The sequence below is a fragment of the Spermophilus citellus genome (genome assembly GCF_964194105.1).
Source record: "Spermophilus citellus genome assembly, chromosome: 11".
In the NCBI taxonomy this organism is placed as follows: domain Eukaryota; kingdom Metazoa; phylum Chordata; class Mammalia; order Rodentia; family Sciuridae; genus Spermophilus; species Spermophilus citellus.
In genome coordinates, this window is record NC_138192.1 from 87,101,506 (window position 1) to 87,121,938 (window position 20,433).

The following is a 20,433-nucleotide window of genomic DNA, read 5'->3' on the forward strand; positions in this document are numbered from 1 at the left end:
TTTGAGATTGACAGTATTTAATTAGTTTTGAATTTTATCAAATTTCTTTTGGTTGTCATTCTGGAATATTTCTATGTGATTCTTTATATTTTTAATAAATGTCTGTCCTAACTCAGATATGTGAGATGACAACATTTTCCTCACTAGAAACAACAATATCTGTAGAGGTAATAGCATCAATGTAAGTAACACTTTCTAGTTTATCATCACAAGTGTTTATTTTTTATTTATGATAAAAAAGTTAATTTACTTTTATCAAATTATCATACTACCCACTACTACAATTGATTCTTGAGACCCTTTTCTCTGTTCTTTAGCAATATTTTATTTTATTCTAATTTTTTGACATTTTTGGAAGGTCTACCATTCCTTTATTTTAAGTCTGGTTATTATTTTAGTATATTTCTGCCTTGGTTCAAAAAAGTCTGGCTACTAATTAAAAAGTCAATAATGACAAACAAAACTATGTAGGACCATCTAAAATTCTTAAAACATTGAATTGCTTGAAATGTTTTAGTTCAGGAATAATTTCTTGATGGCTCTTGATTTCTCAGGCCATTGGAATGGTGAGCCTTTTCTTTGAGCAGCTTTTAGTCTTACCTCCAAGCTTTAGCTGAATCAGCTGGTAATACAGGGCATCATGAGAACAATGTTTTGTTGCTAAAATTTATGTCTATCCTTTTCCTCCTCATGTTGTCAAATAGTCTAATATAGATGCTTGAGAAATGCCTAAAGTACTTATTGGAAATATAACAGACAAGCTGATCTAAGTTTGTAAATAACATCACTATATCTCAAGATAACAAAATCATAGATGTGCACTTAAATTCATCACTCACTACAGCCCTCTCCACGTGTATTACCATGTTATAGTGAATATACTATGTATTTCTATATAAAAGGAGAAGTCTTATATTATGTAGACCTCCATATTTTACTCAATAGCTTAGAGAATTTATATAAATTTTAAAGAAAGCAGCCCCTTTGTCAACCTTTACTTATAAACTTTTGAGGGTTTTATTCTCATTGAATTTTAAATAGCACTATTATAACTACCAGAAACAAAACAAAACAATCTCAATTTCCTTCAAAGGAGCCTAATTCAATTTGTAACATCAGTGATATGGATTTACTTTTTCTTCTGTCCCTTCCTCTTTCCTCTTTTTTTTTTTCACCCCTCAGCTTTGGCCTCTTTTCTCCCACATCAACCCCCCACCCATCTCATTACCATTCTAAATGTTTGCACTCACCTAACTAGACATCCCAGGACTATCTATTCCTTTATACTGAGGATTTCTGGTCCTTGATGGTATGTTAAACAGCCATGAGACCTAATTTTCTGGCAAATTAAATTTCCTACATTTCCTGTATCATTGAAATCAAATCTGCTGATTGCTTATATTTGTGATCCTCAATCAAATTCCTCTTGAATAAGTATCTCCCCCCCCATTTTTATCCTCTGACCTACAAATGTTATATTTGATTGTATATTGCATTTTATTTAATATGATCATATAATTTCATGTCATGTGTCATAGTTAATGTTGTATATAATAATATATCTTTTGGATTACCTATGTGATTCATTTTTTTAGTTGTTTCAATTTCAGTTCATTTATACTGTTTGCCTCTCATACATCAACAAAAATAAAATCTGATTTATTCCTAAATGTGTGTAACCATAGTTCAGATGCTATAAACAAGTTTAAAAGTTGAATGTTATAGGTTCAATAAATTATATATATCCAATTTATAATAATTTAAATAAGTATTTTTATTAAAAGAAGACATAGGTATCACATACAAACAACATGTAAAAGCAAGTCGACCTTAAGAATATGTCTGTAGGAACATTCTCCATCTTTGACCTAAGTGGAAGAATACATTATAGGAATAGCTCAGTTTCTCCTGAGCTTCTAAAAGCCCAAGCCCATGTCATATCCTAAAATTCAGAATAAGCCACTTTGACTTGGTGGGTTCTGGGGCACTCCACAGATAAAACAATTTGGAAGGAAATTGTGTGATTTGACAAATAAAAGTTATGATGATTGTAAATGGGAATGGAATTTATTATGCATAATTTCAAATTTGTTTTCATAAAATCCCTATCTGAATTTTATGAGGTGTCCATTTCACATTACCTCCTGAGCCCTGATGAATCCCTGAGAAACATGTTTTTCTAATTTCTAATCTATGGACTAAATGTTTATGTCCCCTAAAATTCATATTTTGAAATCGTAATCCCTAATATAGAGGTATTATGAAGTGGGGCCTCCATAAGTAATTAGGTCATGATGTCAAAGTCCTCATGAATGGAACTAGTGCCCTTCTGAGAAAAGAGGGAAGGGATGATCTCTTGGCTGTGTGAAACAGCAAAACACAGAGACTGTACAGCCAAAGGCATCAGACTGCCAACCAGGAGGGGCCTCATCAGATTTTGAATCAGTGGGAATGAACCTTGGTCTTATACTTCCTAGGTTTTAGAACTGAAAGGAGTTGTTTAAGATACTCAGTCTACGATATTTTATAATAGCAGTTTAAAGTTACTAAGACATGCATCACTTTGATGAGTAATATAATTTATATGGTTTTAATTTGCACTTATTTGGTTCTAAGTCAATATAAATAAACACAAGCTTGAAGTCTCATGGAAAGCATCCATGTCCTCTAGTTCATACCACAAAGAGATGTGGTAGAAAAGAGAGGTATGAAATACATATATTATGTTAGGTGAGAGTATTCAGTACTGATCTTTTATATTTTTTCTTAAACCCAGTCACATCTGCAATATATGTAGAATCTTTGCCACAAAATTAATCTCATTTGAGCAGTGTGAATACCTGGATTCTTAGTTGTATTGTAGTTTAATTTTGTAAATTCTCTACAGTGTTTTTTTTTTATATTCTAAAGATTGCTTTCTCAAATCACTTTCAAGATTGCCAACTTGAGATCATTTTTCTGATTCATCTGATTTGAGCCACTAACATTCCTTACCTTTGAACACCGTCTCCTTAAAATCAATCCTTATTTTGGAGGGAATGATTTCTGATGCATTCCAATGTCTCAGTTTTATTATTTTTATTTAACTATTTATTCATATTTCGTGGTACTGAAGATCAAAGCAGGGACTCTTTACCAAGAAGTTATACTCCCTAGGCCTCTTTTTTTAAAATTCTTTTTATTTTGAGACAGGGTCTCATTAAGTTGTCCAGGATGGCCTCAAAATTGCAATTCTCCTTATTCAGCCTCCCCCACTAGATGAAATTATAGGCATGCAGCACCACACCCAGCTTTAAACTCTTGGTTCTAAAATCTTCTTTGGCTTCTCATTTTTTGTGTTCTTGTGGTAAACCTTGAGCTGAGTGAGAGTTTTTATCCAAATGAGGTATCATTTACCTCATCCAGCCCTAGTTTTTAAATGGAACTGATATGCCCCTCACTTTGAAATGAATATCTGTTCCTGACTCCAGACTGGCCATCTCCACTGTCTGTATTTACATGTATAAAAGGAATCCAAATATTACTAAAAAAAATCTAAATGTTAGTTTTTCCCCAGTTTACTTTTTTCCATACTTTCCCATCTCAATAAATTCCATCAGCAACCCCTCCTTTGCAAGGGTCAAGATTCTCAGAAATATTTCATTAGTCTATCATGTAACACCCTATTTATCAGTCAATCCCATCAACTGTAGCTCCGAAGTATTTCCCTACATTGTTCCTACTTCCCCTTTCCTCTTCCATCTTAGGCCAATTGCTTTCATTTCAATATTTCTAAATATTCTGCTTGCTTTAACATATTATCAGTTATTCACATACTGAGAAGTAGAGAAGATATCTGAATCTTCCTTGCTCCTTCCCAAGTACATCTCCATAATTTCTTCTACTTTTCTTTGCTTTTATCCAGATCCGTGTTTGTATGTTTCTGCAAGTCAGGCTTATCTTTTTTCCTCCCCCTCTTCCAGCTTTCTCTTTCTTTTTTGTTACTTTTATCGAGCTCATTACCTGACACTAAAAATCCCATGTAAACAACATGTGTTTTCCTATCTATATTTATGCCTGTTAGTTCTCTTACAAAATATATACTTGCTCTTGTTTTTATACAAACCAACCAAATCATATTTTATACTCTTTGTTCTGTCAACCTTACCATTTTATATAATAAAACAACTAGATAATCCTACCAAATCAATAAGTATGGATTTGCTTTATTATTTACCATATGCATCAAAGGATATAACACAATTTTTGTATCTTTTGCCTTATTGATGATCATTTCCCTTGTTTTCAAGTTTTATAACTATGCACAATTGAATGCTGATGTATAAAACCGGTCTTGTAAATATCATTATATACTAGTACTTCTCTGTACCATGTCCCAGGAATACAATGACTAAGTAAAAATTTATATGCAATTTTAATTTTGATTTATATTGCCAAATTGCTTTCAAAAAGCTGTAAAACAGGAATGTAATAATTGTTTGTTCTTTTAGTATTTATAATGGTATATTTCAATGTTTTTTTCTTTTGTTAATTTAATTATGTGTCATCCAATTACATTAATTTCTTTGGCAACATATTAGAAATACAATTTTGGCTCTTAAATTTGCACTATTTTGGCACTTATCCCAAAACTACTTACTAGAATTGAAAAGTAAGAGGGGAAAAACATATTTTGAGAATATCAATATCCATATCAGCTAAATATATTATATAGAACAACAGGCAATCATTTTTTAAGACGTGAAAGAACTGCATAATATAAATTCTTTCATTCACTTAAGATTGAACAAAAGAAAATTTTGAAATTTCTATCATGATTTTTATAATTCATTGATTTATCTATTTTCATAGTTCCCCTATTTCCACCAGCTATCAAGACTTACATTCTCAAGTAATGTTAAGTTATTGTTCTCCTCTGTCTGGACTGATCAATATCAGCTGTAAGCATATTTTCTCAAAATTAGAAATTAAAGCTTGAAAACATACAGGATAAGGTCTTGCTTATGCCCTTTATTTTACAGGTTAATTAACTGAAGTTAAGAGAGTTTAAGTCATTATTAATATCTAACAAAGTTGCTTTAGTTGGAGATGCCTTAAAGTGGTTTGGAGTAAGGTGCTACTTGTGATAGTATTTACCCAAGTACAGTTTCTAAACTTCATTGATTCTAAGATGGCTTTGAGTTGGTAAGATCTCTGATTTTATGATTGGTGCCACATGATGGATTATTTCATGCAGCTAATTGGCAGTGTGTTTTCATTCATAGTGGAGGCTTTTCTTAAAAGCACTTATTAAAATGTATAGGGAATTGCATTTGTAAAGTATAGTCTTCATTTGTAACAAGTCCCACATTTCAACACAGTAGAATTATAGTACAGAAACAGGAACATGGATATAGGGTTACTTTTAGGTAATAGTAATCTAATAAATACCTTACAAATTGCCATAGTCCCTTAAGTTATACATTACCATTATCACCTGAAGGTAAGGTTAGTACTAGTTATTCAATACATTTTTCATTACTAGTATATACCAGTATTTCTCATACTTGAATACATATAGATCCTTTTTAAAAGATTCCCTAGCACAGAATATGTTTACTTGTGGCATAATTTTACTTAAATATGCTAGCATCAAACTAATTATACCACCCCATATGCTTATAGCACTATGTAAACACAAAACAAAAAAAAATAGAAATCAAATGAAAATACAACAGGCAGAATATCCAAATTTACGATCTTAATTTAATACAACAGATGATGTTGCATTACTGAAATCAAACCCTATCTCAAACATGCATTTGTTTATGAGTGTTTGTGTGTCAATACTGATCTCAGCATGCATTAAGTTTATGGTTACTGGTTCTATGGTGAAGCATTCTATAACTTTGCTCCAATTTAACTATGCAACACTATCAAATCAGCATGCCTTAATATTTCTTGACCTTATCTTAGAGCAAACTAATCTCTTATATATTAAATTCTAAGATTTTTCCTCATTAGCACAAAATAATATAAATTAATACTTAGTACCAATATGGTAATAAACATAAGTGGAAACCAAAAATATAGACAGGTAGAATTTAGTTACAAATTATCTAGCCTTATGGGCATATAGAGGATCTAAAATATCCTTTTTTTAAAGATTACTATAGTATTGAAAAGAAAAATTTTGAATCTCAATATTGAACTCAATGACAACTAAAAATGCATCACAAACACATTTAAAAAACACCAGGATATGCATTTTACTTGGTTGGTTGTTTTTCTAAGATAGTACTCGAATAGATTAAAAACTTAGTTCACACAAGCTCAGGGAATGCTGAGTCACTGGAACCTAGAAGTCATTCTAATTTGGGGGTCATTCAGTGAATATTGGGGAGTTATATGGACAAACATAACAAAAGTAACAAGAGATTGCTATGACAGGGAGTAGAAAGTCCAGACATCTGGAGGTTATAGCATGTGGAATCACACATCAGTAGGCAAACTCAGGGAAGATTTACCTCACCAGAAAGAACTGGCCTGAATGGATTAGGGTTAGGATTCAAGACCCTGGGTTCCAGGAACTCCTCTGGGAAAGGAGGTATGAACTTGGTTTTACATATTAAAACCACATTGTCCTGAAATCTTGTGTGATTCCAGAACAGATGAGAAGCGATGCTTAAATACTGAGCATGAACATAATGTCCATATTTGGTTAAGCAAAGCAAAATGAGGAGCAAAGAGTGGAGTTTACAAATATAAACACAAAGCAAAGGATCTTGATTTGAAATACAATTGTATAAAGGACAAAATGAAGTGAGTGGTAGCAAAAATGAACTGTAAATTTTTAGACTGATGACACTTTTATGCTTCAAATTTTAATCATATTTTCAGTTGTAGAGTTACATATTGAGCATGTGATCTATCATTATTCTACAAAAATATTAAATGACTGATTAAAAATATTGATTCTACATATTTATAATAAGAAGTTATATATTAAACGATTTCCAAATTACACATATAAAAAACTTTATTCATAAAATTAAGGTGGCATGATTTATAGAAATAATTCTTATCAAAACAGTTATCAAGTCTTAAAGATATCAGAATTATGTAATAGGAATGTATCATGGAGATCATAAAAGCTTATGACACAATAAGAAATTTAAAGATGCTTATTCATGTGGTGTTTAATCTCTTGAAAACGAGACAAAAAGAAAGAAATGAAAACAAGATGGAAGGGCACAACAATTTATCACTGGATACTGATTTTAACTTATTGCTGCAGAAAAAATAATCTCTTCCCTGAGATGATGGGAAAGTCTTCATTTCCTACTTTTTTCTTTTTCTTTTTATAAAAATACTTTTAAAAGAGTACTTTTTGTATTTAAATATAAGAATTCTATTGTCTGTATTAGTTGTTAAAGTTAGAAACCAGATTCTTCATGGTGGTGGCTTATTGTTCTGAACATTAAGGTTGATGTGATGAAGAGTCTATTAGCAACAGAGCTCACTTGGTAATAGCATAATGATTATCATTTAGCATAATCAGTAATTTAATTTTAATGACCATTATTGCTGTGACCTCTAAATTTGAATAAGGGTGCACAAAATAAGTCTCTTCCAAAATATGTCTTTGTTCAAGGTTTAGACATAGACTATTGCAGATATCATTTAGTGTTAGTTAATTTTAAAGTAGATTGCCTTATATAGAGAGAAAAATAACAAATTTTATGCAAAAATTCCTCTTTTCTTTTTAATTAGTAACATAGATTAATAGCAGATTTATGTTATATTTGTTACCATTTATGTATAGGATTAGATATGACCAAAAGCCACCCTTTATCATTAAAGTAATAAGTAGAATAGGTATATTTTTCTCTAACTTTTTAATTTTATCAGAGATTGCTAAGGGATTTCATTAAAGTGTATTTTTATCTGGTATGTGTATGTACACACACAGACAGGATACACAGATAAAAACTTTGGCACTAGAAACACAATATGGATTTCCACATAAGTGATTATAACTGTATTCCCTGTTTCCTGAATTGGAAGTTGAGATTTCATGCTACAAAGATTTGAACATCTAGTCATAAGTATTCAGAAATACTTCAAAAAAATCCCTTTAGATTATTCGAACTAACACACTCATAAAACAACATTATCTCTTCCTTTCACATAGGATACTTCTTCGATTTTCTTATGAACCTCCTTGGTGTGGCTCAGTAGTAGTAAAGATGTTTTCTCCTGTCTAATAAATGAGTTTTCAAAATTTCAAAAGACATAAAATCATGCAGTTCTTCCCAAAGTGCTGTTTGCAGATAATGCTTGTGTATTCAATATATAAAGAGAAAAAAATCTGTAATGATAAGAGCCAGGAATTGATTTAATTTCCATGCAATATTTAGTGGGGATCAATTGAAATTTTTTTTTCCCAGTAGAATTGTGTTCATACTGAATTCTAACAAATCATTGGGTGAGCTCTTCTACAGAGTATAGAAGTTTTGTAAATTATCACTTCTCTCTCAAGACTTCCAGACTCCCCCAAGTGGATATCTGAAAAATTTAGCCAAGTAAGTCTAAATAACTCTGGCACTTTATAATGAGCTTTAATCAATCCACATCAACTTTTTTTAGATTAAAGCATGATGCATGTACAATTTTTCTTTTGATGAATCTAGCATTCCCCTGTTCTATCACCTATAATTTATAATTTACTCACAAGAATACTGGTTCTCTTATTAAGAGTCTTTCTCTTCTCTATTTCTTTCTTCAAAAAGTGAAATCAAACTGTTACCTTCATTAAGGACCATATTATGATTTGCAGGGTCAATGCTACATAAAATTATTCCCATATAGGATGCACAAAAGGGACTGTATTGCATTTTGACCTCCAAATAAATAAGATAAACACAGTTTGTAACAAACTGCAGTTTACTCTGACATAGGGGCATCAGAATGTCTGGAATCTGCTTTAACCAATTAAGCGTTTCAAGGCAAAAGGAAAATAAAGCCTTAGGTAAATCCATTGAAGGCACCATCTCCCAGCCTCCCACTGACCATTATCGATCTTTTTAAGTGCCGCTTAATGAGTCGTATAGTAGTAGCAGATCTATGGTGTGTTTGTACCTGATGGGATGCCCTCACTCCACCACCTCAGAGGAGCTAAACTTACACAAAGAAAGAATCCACTAGGTGGGAGGACACGACCAGGCTGATGGCTGCCTTGACCCCTTAAAGCTCAGCCCAATAGTCTTGTCTCCAAGGAAAGCAGCAGACCCCATATCCTACTTTCCATGACAAACCCATTAGTTCCTGTGCGGGAGATTTTTCCATTCAGGTCGCTTCTAGGGCGAACGCTTTTGTTCACTAGCACTCTCTGTAGTGGGAGAACTAGAGAGAAATGCAAAGCAAGCTTGTGGCTGCAGCTTCATGTGCCGCAAAGCATCCCTTTCCTCTCAGCTTTGGCAATTTAGGAAGAACCAACGTGCCCAGAGGAGGTGGATGAAGGGAAAGCCAGGACTGGGAACACATAAATCAGGAGTCCCTGTTTTTACCTTCTATCCACTTCCACTCACATTGCCACAACTCCCCTCCCCCAGACTATCAGCACTTATGATTTCTATAAATGGGTGGGGGTGGTGGGCGGGGGACATTTTCTTCCCTCTCCTTTTTCTAAGATTCTGAACAGGATACCAATCTTCATAACCAAATATATATATATATATATATATATATATATATATATATATATATATATATAACAAATAGAATCGTATAAACCAACCCCAACGGGTAGCAATTATCTTGAGGGAGAGAGAAGCCGCGGCTGGATTCGCTGCAGTTGGAAGCGATTGGCTTTGGTATTGAATTATTAATTTATTTATTTCCCCTCGCCCCCACCCCCACCCCAACTGGTAGACAAGAAACCACGTTCTCTTCATTTTCCCCTCCGCCCGCACCTTACAGGAGTCTCCCACTTCTGGGCGGCGGGCCGCTGTGCCGCCCGCCTGCGGTGGCCGTCGCCTCCCCTGCCCTCTGCGGCCGCGGCGCTGTGCGGGGCGCTCCCACTCGCGCCAGGGCTGGCGCGGCCGTGGGTCCCAGCGGCGGCGGGGGAGGGCGGGGGGAGGCAGCGGGTGACAGATGTACTCCTCTGACAGCTCTCAGTATCAGCCCAGTGGCTCCCTGCCATTGGCTCAGTGCAATGGACCGGCAACGCCGCTCACTATAATAACACTCATGCCTGCCAGCAGCAGCAACTCCGAGTGCCGGCGCCGAGCGCGGGGGATGCTGCCACCGCCGCCGCTGCTACTGCCGCGCGGGCGGCTCCCGCTGCCCGGCTCCGCTCGGCAGCCGCGCGGGCACTGACTTCTCCTGGGCTTGGTCCTGCCTCTTCGGACCCCTCCCCTCCCAGGATCCTCCCGTGGGGCTCATAGTCCCACCGCGAATTAGAAGAGAAACACTCACTCACAGAGACTGAGAGGGAGAGCGCAGCGAGCATGCGGAGGCGGAGGAGCCTCAGCGCGCACGGCAGAGGGGTGTAGAGATCCTGTCTCCCCAGGGCAGGCAAGTGAGGCGGCCGTTTGCCCTCCTGGCGGGTCCCCAGCCCACCCTCCCCGGGCTCTGACGCGCTGCGGCTGCGGGCGCGGGGTGCATGGAAGCGGCGGCTGCGGTGGAGGAGGCGGCGGCTGCCCCATGGAGTGTTACTACATTGTCATCAGCTCCACGCATCTCAGCAACGGACACTTTCGCAACATCAAGGGAGTTTTCCGGGGCCCTCTCAGCAAGAACGGGAACAAAACTCTGGTAATCGCTTTCTCTCTCTCTCTCTCTCTCTCTCTCTCTCTCTCTCTCTCTCTCATCTAAGAGGACATTTGGAGGATTGAGACTACTGAGAGGTTTTGGAAGTGCTGCTATTCAATTTGGTTTATAATATATTAATTTGTTTACCTGATGGGAGTGGAGTGATAATTAGAGATAGAAAGAGAAAGGAATCTCAGTAAAGCTATGATCCGTGGCTTTGATTGACACTTCCATAACGCTCCAGACTCTCTCCACCTCATTCCATAATGCTGAAGATGATCACAATCTTTCCTTATTTGAAGCATGTTTTGTCAACAGGATCTTTTTGAAAAGAAAGGAGCCCTAACCCTAAGTGACCCCATAACATCTTTTGATTTAGGAAGCTGAAGGTGAATGAGGATGTGTGTTTCTGATGGAGGAAGGGAGCCATGCGGCTGGTAGCATAGAGGAAGTGGAGGGATTGAGTGATGGTCTCAGAAAGAGTTTGTAATGGGGCTCTTCCCTGAAGGACCAACTGTCAGCAAACTTCTCTCATGAGAAGTTGTCAGTACTAAGCTAACACTACAAATGATTTCAAAACCCATGCTGTCAGCTTTCAGCTTGTTATTCTAAACAGGTTGGGGATAAGCATGAAGGGCGATCGTTATATCACGATTAGAATCATTAGAAAACATGTTAGACAAACAGAATCCATGCAGTGGCAGGAAGGTTCTCACTAGACCACAGCGCTTCATCTTTCAGCATCCTAGTAGAAAGAGCACTCCTGATTGGTGGGAGAAGATGTGCTGAGCACTGAAATAGTGCTGGGTGATATCTCCTTCATTCCTTCCAAATTCCAGTGGCTACAAAACCAGCCTGCAGACAACTCTCATATACTTGTATGTGTAGAGAAATATACACATCCATAAAGAAAAAAAAAAAGAAGTACACTATATAGAGTAAAATAAGGTGCAGTATACAAAGGTCTGATTCACTAAGTCTGGGCCCATTAGCAAGCAGCCTCTCCTCCACTTTCACATAGTGGTTACTTAGCCTGAATGTGCAGAATAGAAGTTTAAGGACCAAATAAATAAAAAGTAAATACAGTATTCTTAATCTATTTTCTAAATATATCTCAAAATGTGTTACTACATGAATTTAAAAAAATGTGGTGTGTTTTTTCCAAGGATAAGGAATTCTCATCTAAAATTTTAAGTGAACTTTGGCATTAATTGATATATTCTTTTCCCCTTGAATTTATTATCTACCTCTTTTCAGTTCATTTAAGACTCAAAAAGCCAGGGCAAGTTTGATGCTTTTGTTGTTCTGGATGTGGCCTGTTGCTGTTTTTGTTGCTGAACAAAAGAAAGTAAATAGCACTCTTCTGGTGACTTCATTATTGGAGTATCATATAAAGTAGGCAGAGGTTAAAGAGAGTATTAAAATTGTTCTGGACAGAGAGCTCAACTAGGAGGGAAGGCAGAATTGGGAGGGGAAAGACTTTCATTTTGGATAAAGTAAACACAAGTTTGTTTTTAAAATCAAGTTTCACTGAGGGAAAAGGCAAACTTACTGAATGAGACTTCATTTTCATAGTTACTGTGATGGTGCAGGTGATAAAGCATACCTTAGAGTTGATAGAAAAATAGTTCTTCTCCCAAACTCCTCTTGTTAAGATGCTATTAATCTTGATTATAAGTCAACTTGTGGTTTCTAACAATGGTTGAGTTTACATATTCTGACTTCTTTGTCATATGCTTGAAGTTGACTAGTTCTTTTTATTACTCATATTGACAAAAGATGAATTAAAGTCTAATTTTGCCAGTGTAACCTTGTTAAAATAGATGATAACAGCAGTCAGTTATGTGAGGTGAATACATTGAAATGTAGGTAAAAGTCAGAATTAACAGATATAGATAATATACTTGACCATATTTATCTTAGTTATAATGAAAGAGACTTACAGGAACTTTCATGATAGTCCTTCCAAGTTGTTTATGAACTGCCCAAGTTTGTATTTCTTCTGTATAAGACTTTATACTGACTGAAATTATATAGATTTTTATATTCTGATCCAATTGTGTTTGAAACTATTTTTTCCTTGATAATATATATGTATGTTTTCTAGATTTTTTATGAGTTTTGTTATTGAATACAATGAGATTATTAAGAACTATGGAACATATTGGGAAATATTCATCAAGCAATAATTTTACATATGAAAAAGAGCTGTCCATACTTACCTGAAAATGTACTATTTTAAAGCACATAGGGTGTTGTGAGGATTTGCTGAAAGTTAAAACTTGCTAACAATTAAAAATAGAAAATTGAAGCTCAAATGTCTGAATTAACAACTTAATAAGAAGCACAAATATTAACTTAAAATAGATACATGTCACGTTTTTTTAAAAATTAAGTAAGGATTTATGCATGTCATGTTTTTAATTTGTACTTTCAAATTTTAAAATTGAGACACAAAATCACATGTGCAATTGTTTTAACCTCTGATTTGTGGAGTAATAATATGAGGCTTTTTCACTTTATTTTATATTTGATTTTGACATACTTGAATTTTACCTTTAAACAATCTTCACATTGCTGCATTTTTAAATATACACTAAATTCAAAAGAATTTAACATATTTAAGTGTTTTTTTCTTATTTCAGGAAAGCACAACTTAAAAAAACTATTTTACCCTAAGAAATTGAATTATTTTCAATTACTAGATAATTAATGAATATTTTACTTATTTATAAATTCACATTAATAAGTATTTTATAAAAAAATTCACAAATTTATAAGATTAATTTAAGATAATATGTATCTATTAGTACAGTATTCTGTCATGAATAAAATGTTACTTGCATAAATAACCAGTGTAACTCAGGTTTCAGTGACATTGATTAATTGTTAAGTCCTAAATTCAGAATGCAATCCTGTCACTCATATTAAGGAGATTATCAAACTATGCAGTCCTTTCCATCTATCACCCATACATAAAATCTTGAAAAAAAAGAAGCACATTTAAAGATTAAGACTGTTATTAATTTTGAACTTATTCATGAACTTTTAAATATATTCCACTTGGCCATTTTAAGCAAAAATATATAAATCTCCATTTAGAAATGTCTTATCCTGATTTCTATTACAAATTGTATCATATCTATGATATAGCTTTACTTTTATGAAACAAAGTAGCCCCAGGATTTCTGGATAAGTTATAAGGTTTAATGACTATGAAAAAAGTTTATGTTCCATGTATTCTTATTATTTTTCTTTAAGTTTTTTCAATCCACTGCTGTGTAAGCAACTGCTGTTTGGATAGACCCATTAAGTTATAGTTTTTCTTGCAATTGAGCCAAAAAGCTTGTTTTCCTTATTTATAGAGTTTAAAACAGCTATCCAGATGTGCAATATGTATTTAGCATGGAATAAGTTATTTCTAATCACTATCACTTGTAATATAGAATTTGGGGTTTGCCCTTGGACTTTTGGAAGTTACTATTAATTTTCTTCATTCTGTTTGTTGATCAGCATTTTGGTTTCTCATATAATAGCATTACATTTATTTCACTGAATGGTAGTTTTGAGGTCACAGAATGAGTCAATAGTATAATACAAATTTCCTGACATAATCCAAATTTTGGAATCCATAAGGATAAGTATCATAATATGATTAAGAGATAGTATTGGTTAATCTATTTGTCAAAGGAATTTTACTTTTCTATTTGCCTCCAGGTAAGGAAGAATAGTACCAGAGTTATAGAATAATTTGAATTTAAATTTGTTTTAATTCTTATCTTCAAATATGTAAACATCACTAAGTTTTGTCTGATATAGGCCCCGTTTCTCCAATTTCAGTATAGGAACTACCAGATTTAGGAAGAAAAAAGTGTTATTAGTTGGTTCTCAACATATTTGTGATTTAGTTTATTTGATTTTGTTGAGGTGCCTCCATTGTAAGGCACTATTATGGGCACCACAGGTGCTATATATTACATACTAAATATTACGTGCTAAGATTTATTCAGTGATGCTCCTGTTCATTTTGATTCTGTTGAAAATATATTTGACATGCTTGTAGGGTTTCTTGTCACTCAGGATATTTTCTTATGTATTAATTTTAGAAAGTAGGAAAATTGTTTTCCTTTGTGTATACAGGAAATCACAAATTTATTTAGGTAGGCCTTTGAAATATACTATATGGCTTTTTGTTTTAATTATCATTATAGAATGTTATATTATTCATGCTTTTCAATCATACATAGTCTTTCCTAAAAAAAATTGTAATTTTAAAGGTTTTGCCACTTACCCAAACTCAATTATGATTGGTAAAATACCAATTGTTGATTGTTGTTAAAAATTAATATTATTGGATAAACAGCCTCAAGGGAGTTTAAGAGAGATGGTGAATTATTAATGTGCAATCTTAATATATCCCCAAATTCCCCACTTTATGAACTTGTGCATATAATATCTTGTTATATATTCTCCCAAGTTTCTTTCAAACTCTTACTTCAGTATTAAAAGTTATCTTCTGTCTCATTTTTCTTAACTTAATGTGCCATTTCTTCTTTGCTCTATTTGTTTTTTAGTGAAGTGAAATTTTACAGCATATGCATTTTTAGAACATGTTATTCAAGTTAAAGAAACTCTGAGAGAGTTGGACTTTTATAATCATGACTCAAAAATGTAGGCAATATTTTAAAGAGGAATGCTGTTAATTAATACCCATGATTCCGACATACCTTTGATAGCTTATTAAATATTTATTCTAGACAGCTGAAATTCAAATAGTGACATATTATCTTGTCTTATTAGATCGGCACTGGTGTATTCTTGGCTGTTGGTGGGCACATTATGTTTGTACTCAAAATACAGATGGGCAAAAGCTTCAAGGCCCATCTAATCCAAAGGTTTCAGAAGATCCTATTCTGGATCAAACACAGCTTGGGGAAGAGTTCAGTATTTACAATGTTTTACAATACTTGGGGTTAGATGCCATTGAAGGAATTATCCTCATAATTTACCACTATTCTACTCTGCTTTTTCTTGCTATGTAGATATTTAATTTTTTTATGTTGCCTTCTCAACCAATGAGGAAACTTAAAGTTACTATTCCTGGCTTAAAGTCAAAGTCAAAGTTTACCTATGAGAATATAGAAGTATTTTTATTTTTTAAAATATACCCTTCAGGTACTAACTTTCAAAACAGTAACGGTCTTCAAAATTTTTCAGCATATTCACACTTTCCTTAACTGTTTACTATATATTAGTTGAACTTATTAACAGTATTCTCCAAATCAAATATCTAGAAATGCTAGCATAAGAGGAACCACTTAGAGATTTGAGGGTAATAGATTTTTTTCATTTAAAATTGCAAATTTGGGACTGGAGTACATGTCAGTGGTAGAGTGAATGTGCTTAGGATGTGCCAGGATCTGGATCCAATTCCCACCACCAAAAATAAATAAATAAACTAATAAATAACAAAATAAAAATAAAATTGCAGACTTTTTATTCAAGCCATTGGTGGTTTGGGTATTTTCTTATTGTTTTTGTCTTTTTCAAGACTAATTCTAAATTTTTGAATATAATTTTAATTTATACTGAAACGTGTAGGTCACAAAAAGCATTTTAAAAATGCTTTATTAAAAGTGTCATAGGTGAAAAAGTATTATGGGTAGCAGAAATCTTATTTTAAGGTAATGGTATAAATAATTATATCTGTGATATTAATACAATGTTGAAGTGATTTCTCCAGTGACCCTGTTGACTGTGATAGTTCTTTTGAAGAAGATTTATGTGTGTTAAGAATTTAAGAAACCCTTTGAGAAAAAAAAATAGCAAGTATCCTCTGTGGTATACTGCAGCCAAAATTCATAAAATTATTCCTAATTATTACATTTTCATATTGCTAACTATTAAAAGTAAGATGTGTAATTTTGTTATTTTTAGTTTCTAAAACTTTTAGCCTGATATCGCTTGATGTGTTTTATTTTAAATTATCCATTGCATCTGAGAAAACCTTGCAATATATAGTATATTTATGACAATATTTCCAGCTAGCAAGGATTCATTAATTTTTATAAATGTATTATAGTACACTTCCTAGCACACTGTAAGATAAAGTGGGGGTAATAAATAATTAAAATTTAATCCTAGTTGTCAAAGTAAACAAAGTCCATTACCTGATGTACTACCCTGAACTCTTTCATAATGGTTTGGCATCACTGTAGGAAAGTTACATACTTTTCTCAATGAATGAAAATAGTTCTCATATACTAATAACTTATGATCGTATTCCTGTGTCCAAACTATAAGATAACTTTTTTTGTTCTTAATAGCTTTAGAAAATTGAGCTAAGTTGAGTCTGAGGGCTACTTTCATGTCTTAACTAGAATAGTAATTGTTTATTTCATCAAATACTAATCTCGGTGCTGCTTTGAAGGTATTTGAAGGAGATGCAGCTAACAACTAGAATCAGGTGACTTTAACTTTAAAGACCATTACCCTCTGTAATATGAGTTGACCTTACACAAGCAGCTGAAAGTTCTTTCAGCAATAATTAGAATTTCTTGAAGAAGAAATTTTTCCTGAAGACTGCTGTCTCAACTCCTGAGTTTCCAACTTGCCAACTGCCTTTCATATTTCAAATTTACTAGGGCCTACAGTTACTGAGTGAATTCCTAAAAATAAATACACACATACACACACTATTGGTTCTGTTTATTTGGAAAACTCTGATACAGAGCATCAGGTTATAATACCATTTTTACAGTAAGACAGCTAAATGATGGAAATATGAATCCTATTTGTATTTAATAGGAAATAGGTGAGTTGATGTTGATAACTATATAGATTCAAAATTGATGGAGCTTATTATAAACATTTTCTGTTTTTCTTCATAATCAAATTGAGAATTATTTGAAATATTTGCCTTGATTACAATCTATCTCTAATTCAATCTCGCTTCCACAAAATTCAATGTTATACACTGTTATAGTTATGCAAAATCATAATTATTCTTATCAGTTCTACTTCATTATGCATTAATTGTACTTGAAGAAAGTTAGTATATCACTAAATGAGAGAAATATTTCAATACAATTTCAGAAGTGTACATTTTGATATCCCAAATTTAAGAAAATGTGCTTTACATGAAGTTATGTAGAATAAAGAATTTACATTTTATGAACAGAATATTCTCATGAAAAACATACAGAATTATGTTAATGTCCAGTAGCCAATATCGCCAGGACTGCAACTCTAATTAACCTAATTAGTATGTTGCTCTTTGCTGGAATGAGGTAAATTGTTCATCATGGGGAGCCTTGCAACATCTCATGAAGAAGACATGAAGAATAGTTTTACAGGATTTGGGATTTTGTGGGATAATTCTGTGGGTAAATTATTAAATCATTATTTCTGGATTTTGTACTATGATAAAGAAAGGCCACTTCTACTCTTGGTTTCTTAGTACATTTTAAATAGAAGGCAAAAGGAACAGAGAGGATATAAAGTTGTTATCGGTAGAAAATCTACTTTTGCTCATGTTGGCTGGTAGATGGGGATGTTGGGTAACAAAAACGGTATCAAAAACAGATGTTATATTTTGTCTGTGATCAGTCATGATTGAGGCATAGTCTTTTTTGTCTCTATCACTATCATACAATGACCTCATTTGATGTTAGTGTACCCTGAAACTGTTCATGTGTAATAAGAGAACACCATTTCTCTCGTTTTCAATACAGACAGTTCTCAGCAGCTGCTCTTTTCTCTCTCAGATATGACCATGGAATGGATGACTGCTAATGGAAAGGACAGCCAGGTTACAGATGATCATAGAACGGAGGTGATCAGAGGATAAGAGAATGGGGAACTTAGGGAAATGATATTCAAAGCTAGGGACTTAGGGATGAGTGAGGTAGGCGAATGATTGAGAAGCATCAAGGTGGAACATGGAGGATGCGTGCCCCATATTACCACATTAATAGAGGATTTTGGAAAAATAAACACCTCCATCTCCTGAGACAGATACAGAAGAACCATGTTTCCAAGAGAAACAAAATTTCAGCAAAGAGGTTAAGTAAAAAACTTAAAGCTGTGGAAATTGATTGATTATAGGAACTTATGAATTCAAGTGGAAACAGACCAAAAGTTTTAGAACATGTGAAAACAGAGAGAGTTATGTCAGAAAAGAGGATGTAACCTAAACATACGGGTATTGAAGTTTAGGAAATGAAGGATAATTTGGGAGTTCTGGGCTTCTTTGTGATCAACATCATTGAGGGTACAGAATACGGTATGCCTGATTCTGATAAGCCTGTATCTTCACATGTTAGAGAACAGAGGAGATAAGTTCTCCTGTCTCTTGTAAGAGCATAGACCCCCTTCATGAGAGTTGCACTCTCATGACCATTACCTTCTCAAGGCCCCTCTTCTAACACAGCACATTAGGGGTTAGAATTTTAGCATATGCATTTGGAAGACACAAACATGAAATCCCATCACACATCCATATCAGATTACATGTGTCCCTTAGTCAGAAAACACCTAAAGAATATTAATGTGGAGTAGTTAAATTTTGTCTGGAGAAAATTTAGAAATAAAGTGTGGTACTCTTGAGAGTTTCTATGGGAAGCAGGAAAATTTTGGATAATAAGTTAGTCAGGAGACTAGTTGAAGAAAAGAAAGGCTGTAGTGATCAGAATTTTCTTTTTCTAGTGCTGGTCAAGGACAGAATGGCAGGATCATGATATTTAGGGCTGGACACAGCTCCATGATAGAGGGCTGGCCTAGTATGTATTTAGTGTGTATGAGGTCCTGGGTTCAATCCTCAGCATCACCAGCACACACACACACACACACACACACACACACACACACACACACAGGCACACGCAAAGATACAAATGATAAGCATTTCAAAACTTGATGCTGAGCAAATCTCTGCTTTTTGTTGAAGACACTCAATGTATGGACAAAGTGATTTCACTGTAGAGAGTACTTTCACTACAGAATTGTGCTCTTGCATCCAACTTAGAATGTCTAAAGTACTTTCCCTTTTATTTACAAAATGATTGAAAATCCAAATACTCTATCACCAGATAGATCTGAACTCAAATCCTATCTCTACCTCTGTATTAGTAAATAGTGAAGATCACTGCCTGTAATCCAAACCCAGAATAAAAATTATGTGTCTTAGTCATATATATATATATATATATATATATTCTCATATAAGAATTCTGCAGTTAGATATATTAAGTGGTTTGATGATGTCAAGGCTAAAGATTCTCTGATTTTATTTGCATTTTCCTATAATTATAGTGTAGTCACTATTTTAGCCATCACATCTACACTATTAAATGAGGGGATAAAAAAGGAATACGGAGGAAGGACAAAAAGTAATGTTTGCTTTGCATGATTTCTTCCCAATAATGTTGGCTTATATCTCTTTGTCCAGAACTGTTTTAGAAAACCATTCCTAAGTAGAGGAAAAGATTAAAATATCGTTTATTAAGCTAACACAATACTAATTCCAATAAATCAATGTTAGGTTAGTAAGAAAAAGAGGGAATTAATTAGAAAAGAGACATCTTCCATGATTAGTCCCTAGCTTTAAGACCTTGGTAAGATTCACTTATTTCATTATCA

The 20,433-nt window shown here is 33.9% G+C and overlaps 1 protein-coding gene across 1 annotated transcript in view; it reads left to right on the top strand.

Moving 5' to 3' along the window:
* Positions 1-10,686: 10,686 nt before the first annotated feature.
* ZNF804A (zinc finger protein 804A) overlaps positions 10,687-20,433 on the top strand; it is a gene marked incomplete at both ends in the record, with an annotated part of 309,256 nt that continues 299,509 nt past the window's right edge. The window contains one exon of the mRNA XM_081262389.1: positions 10,687-10,797. Coding sequence (XP_081118515.1) covers positions 10,687-10,797 — 111 coding nt within the window. The remainder of the gene's footprint in view (positions 10,798-20,433) is intronic.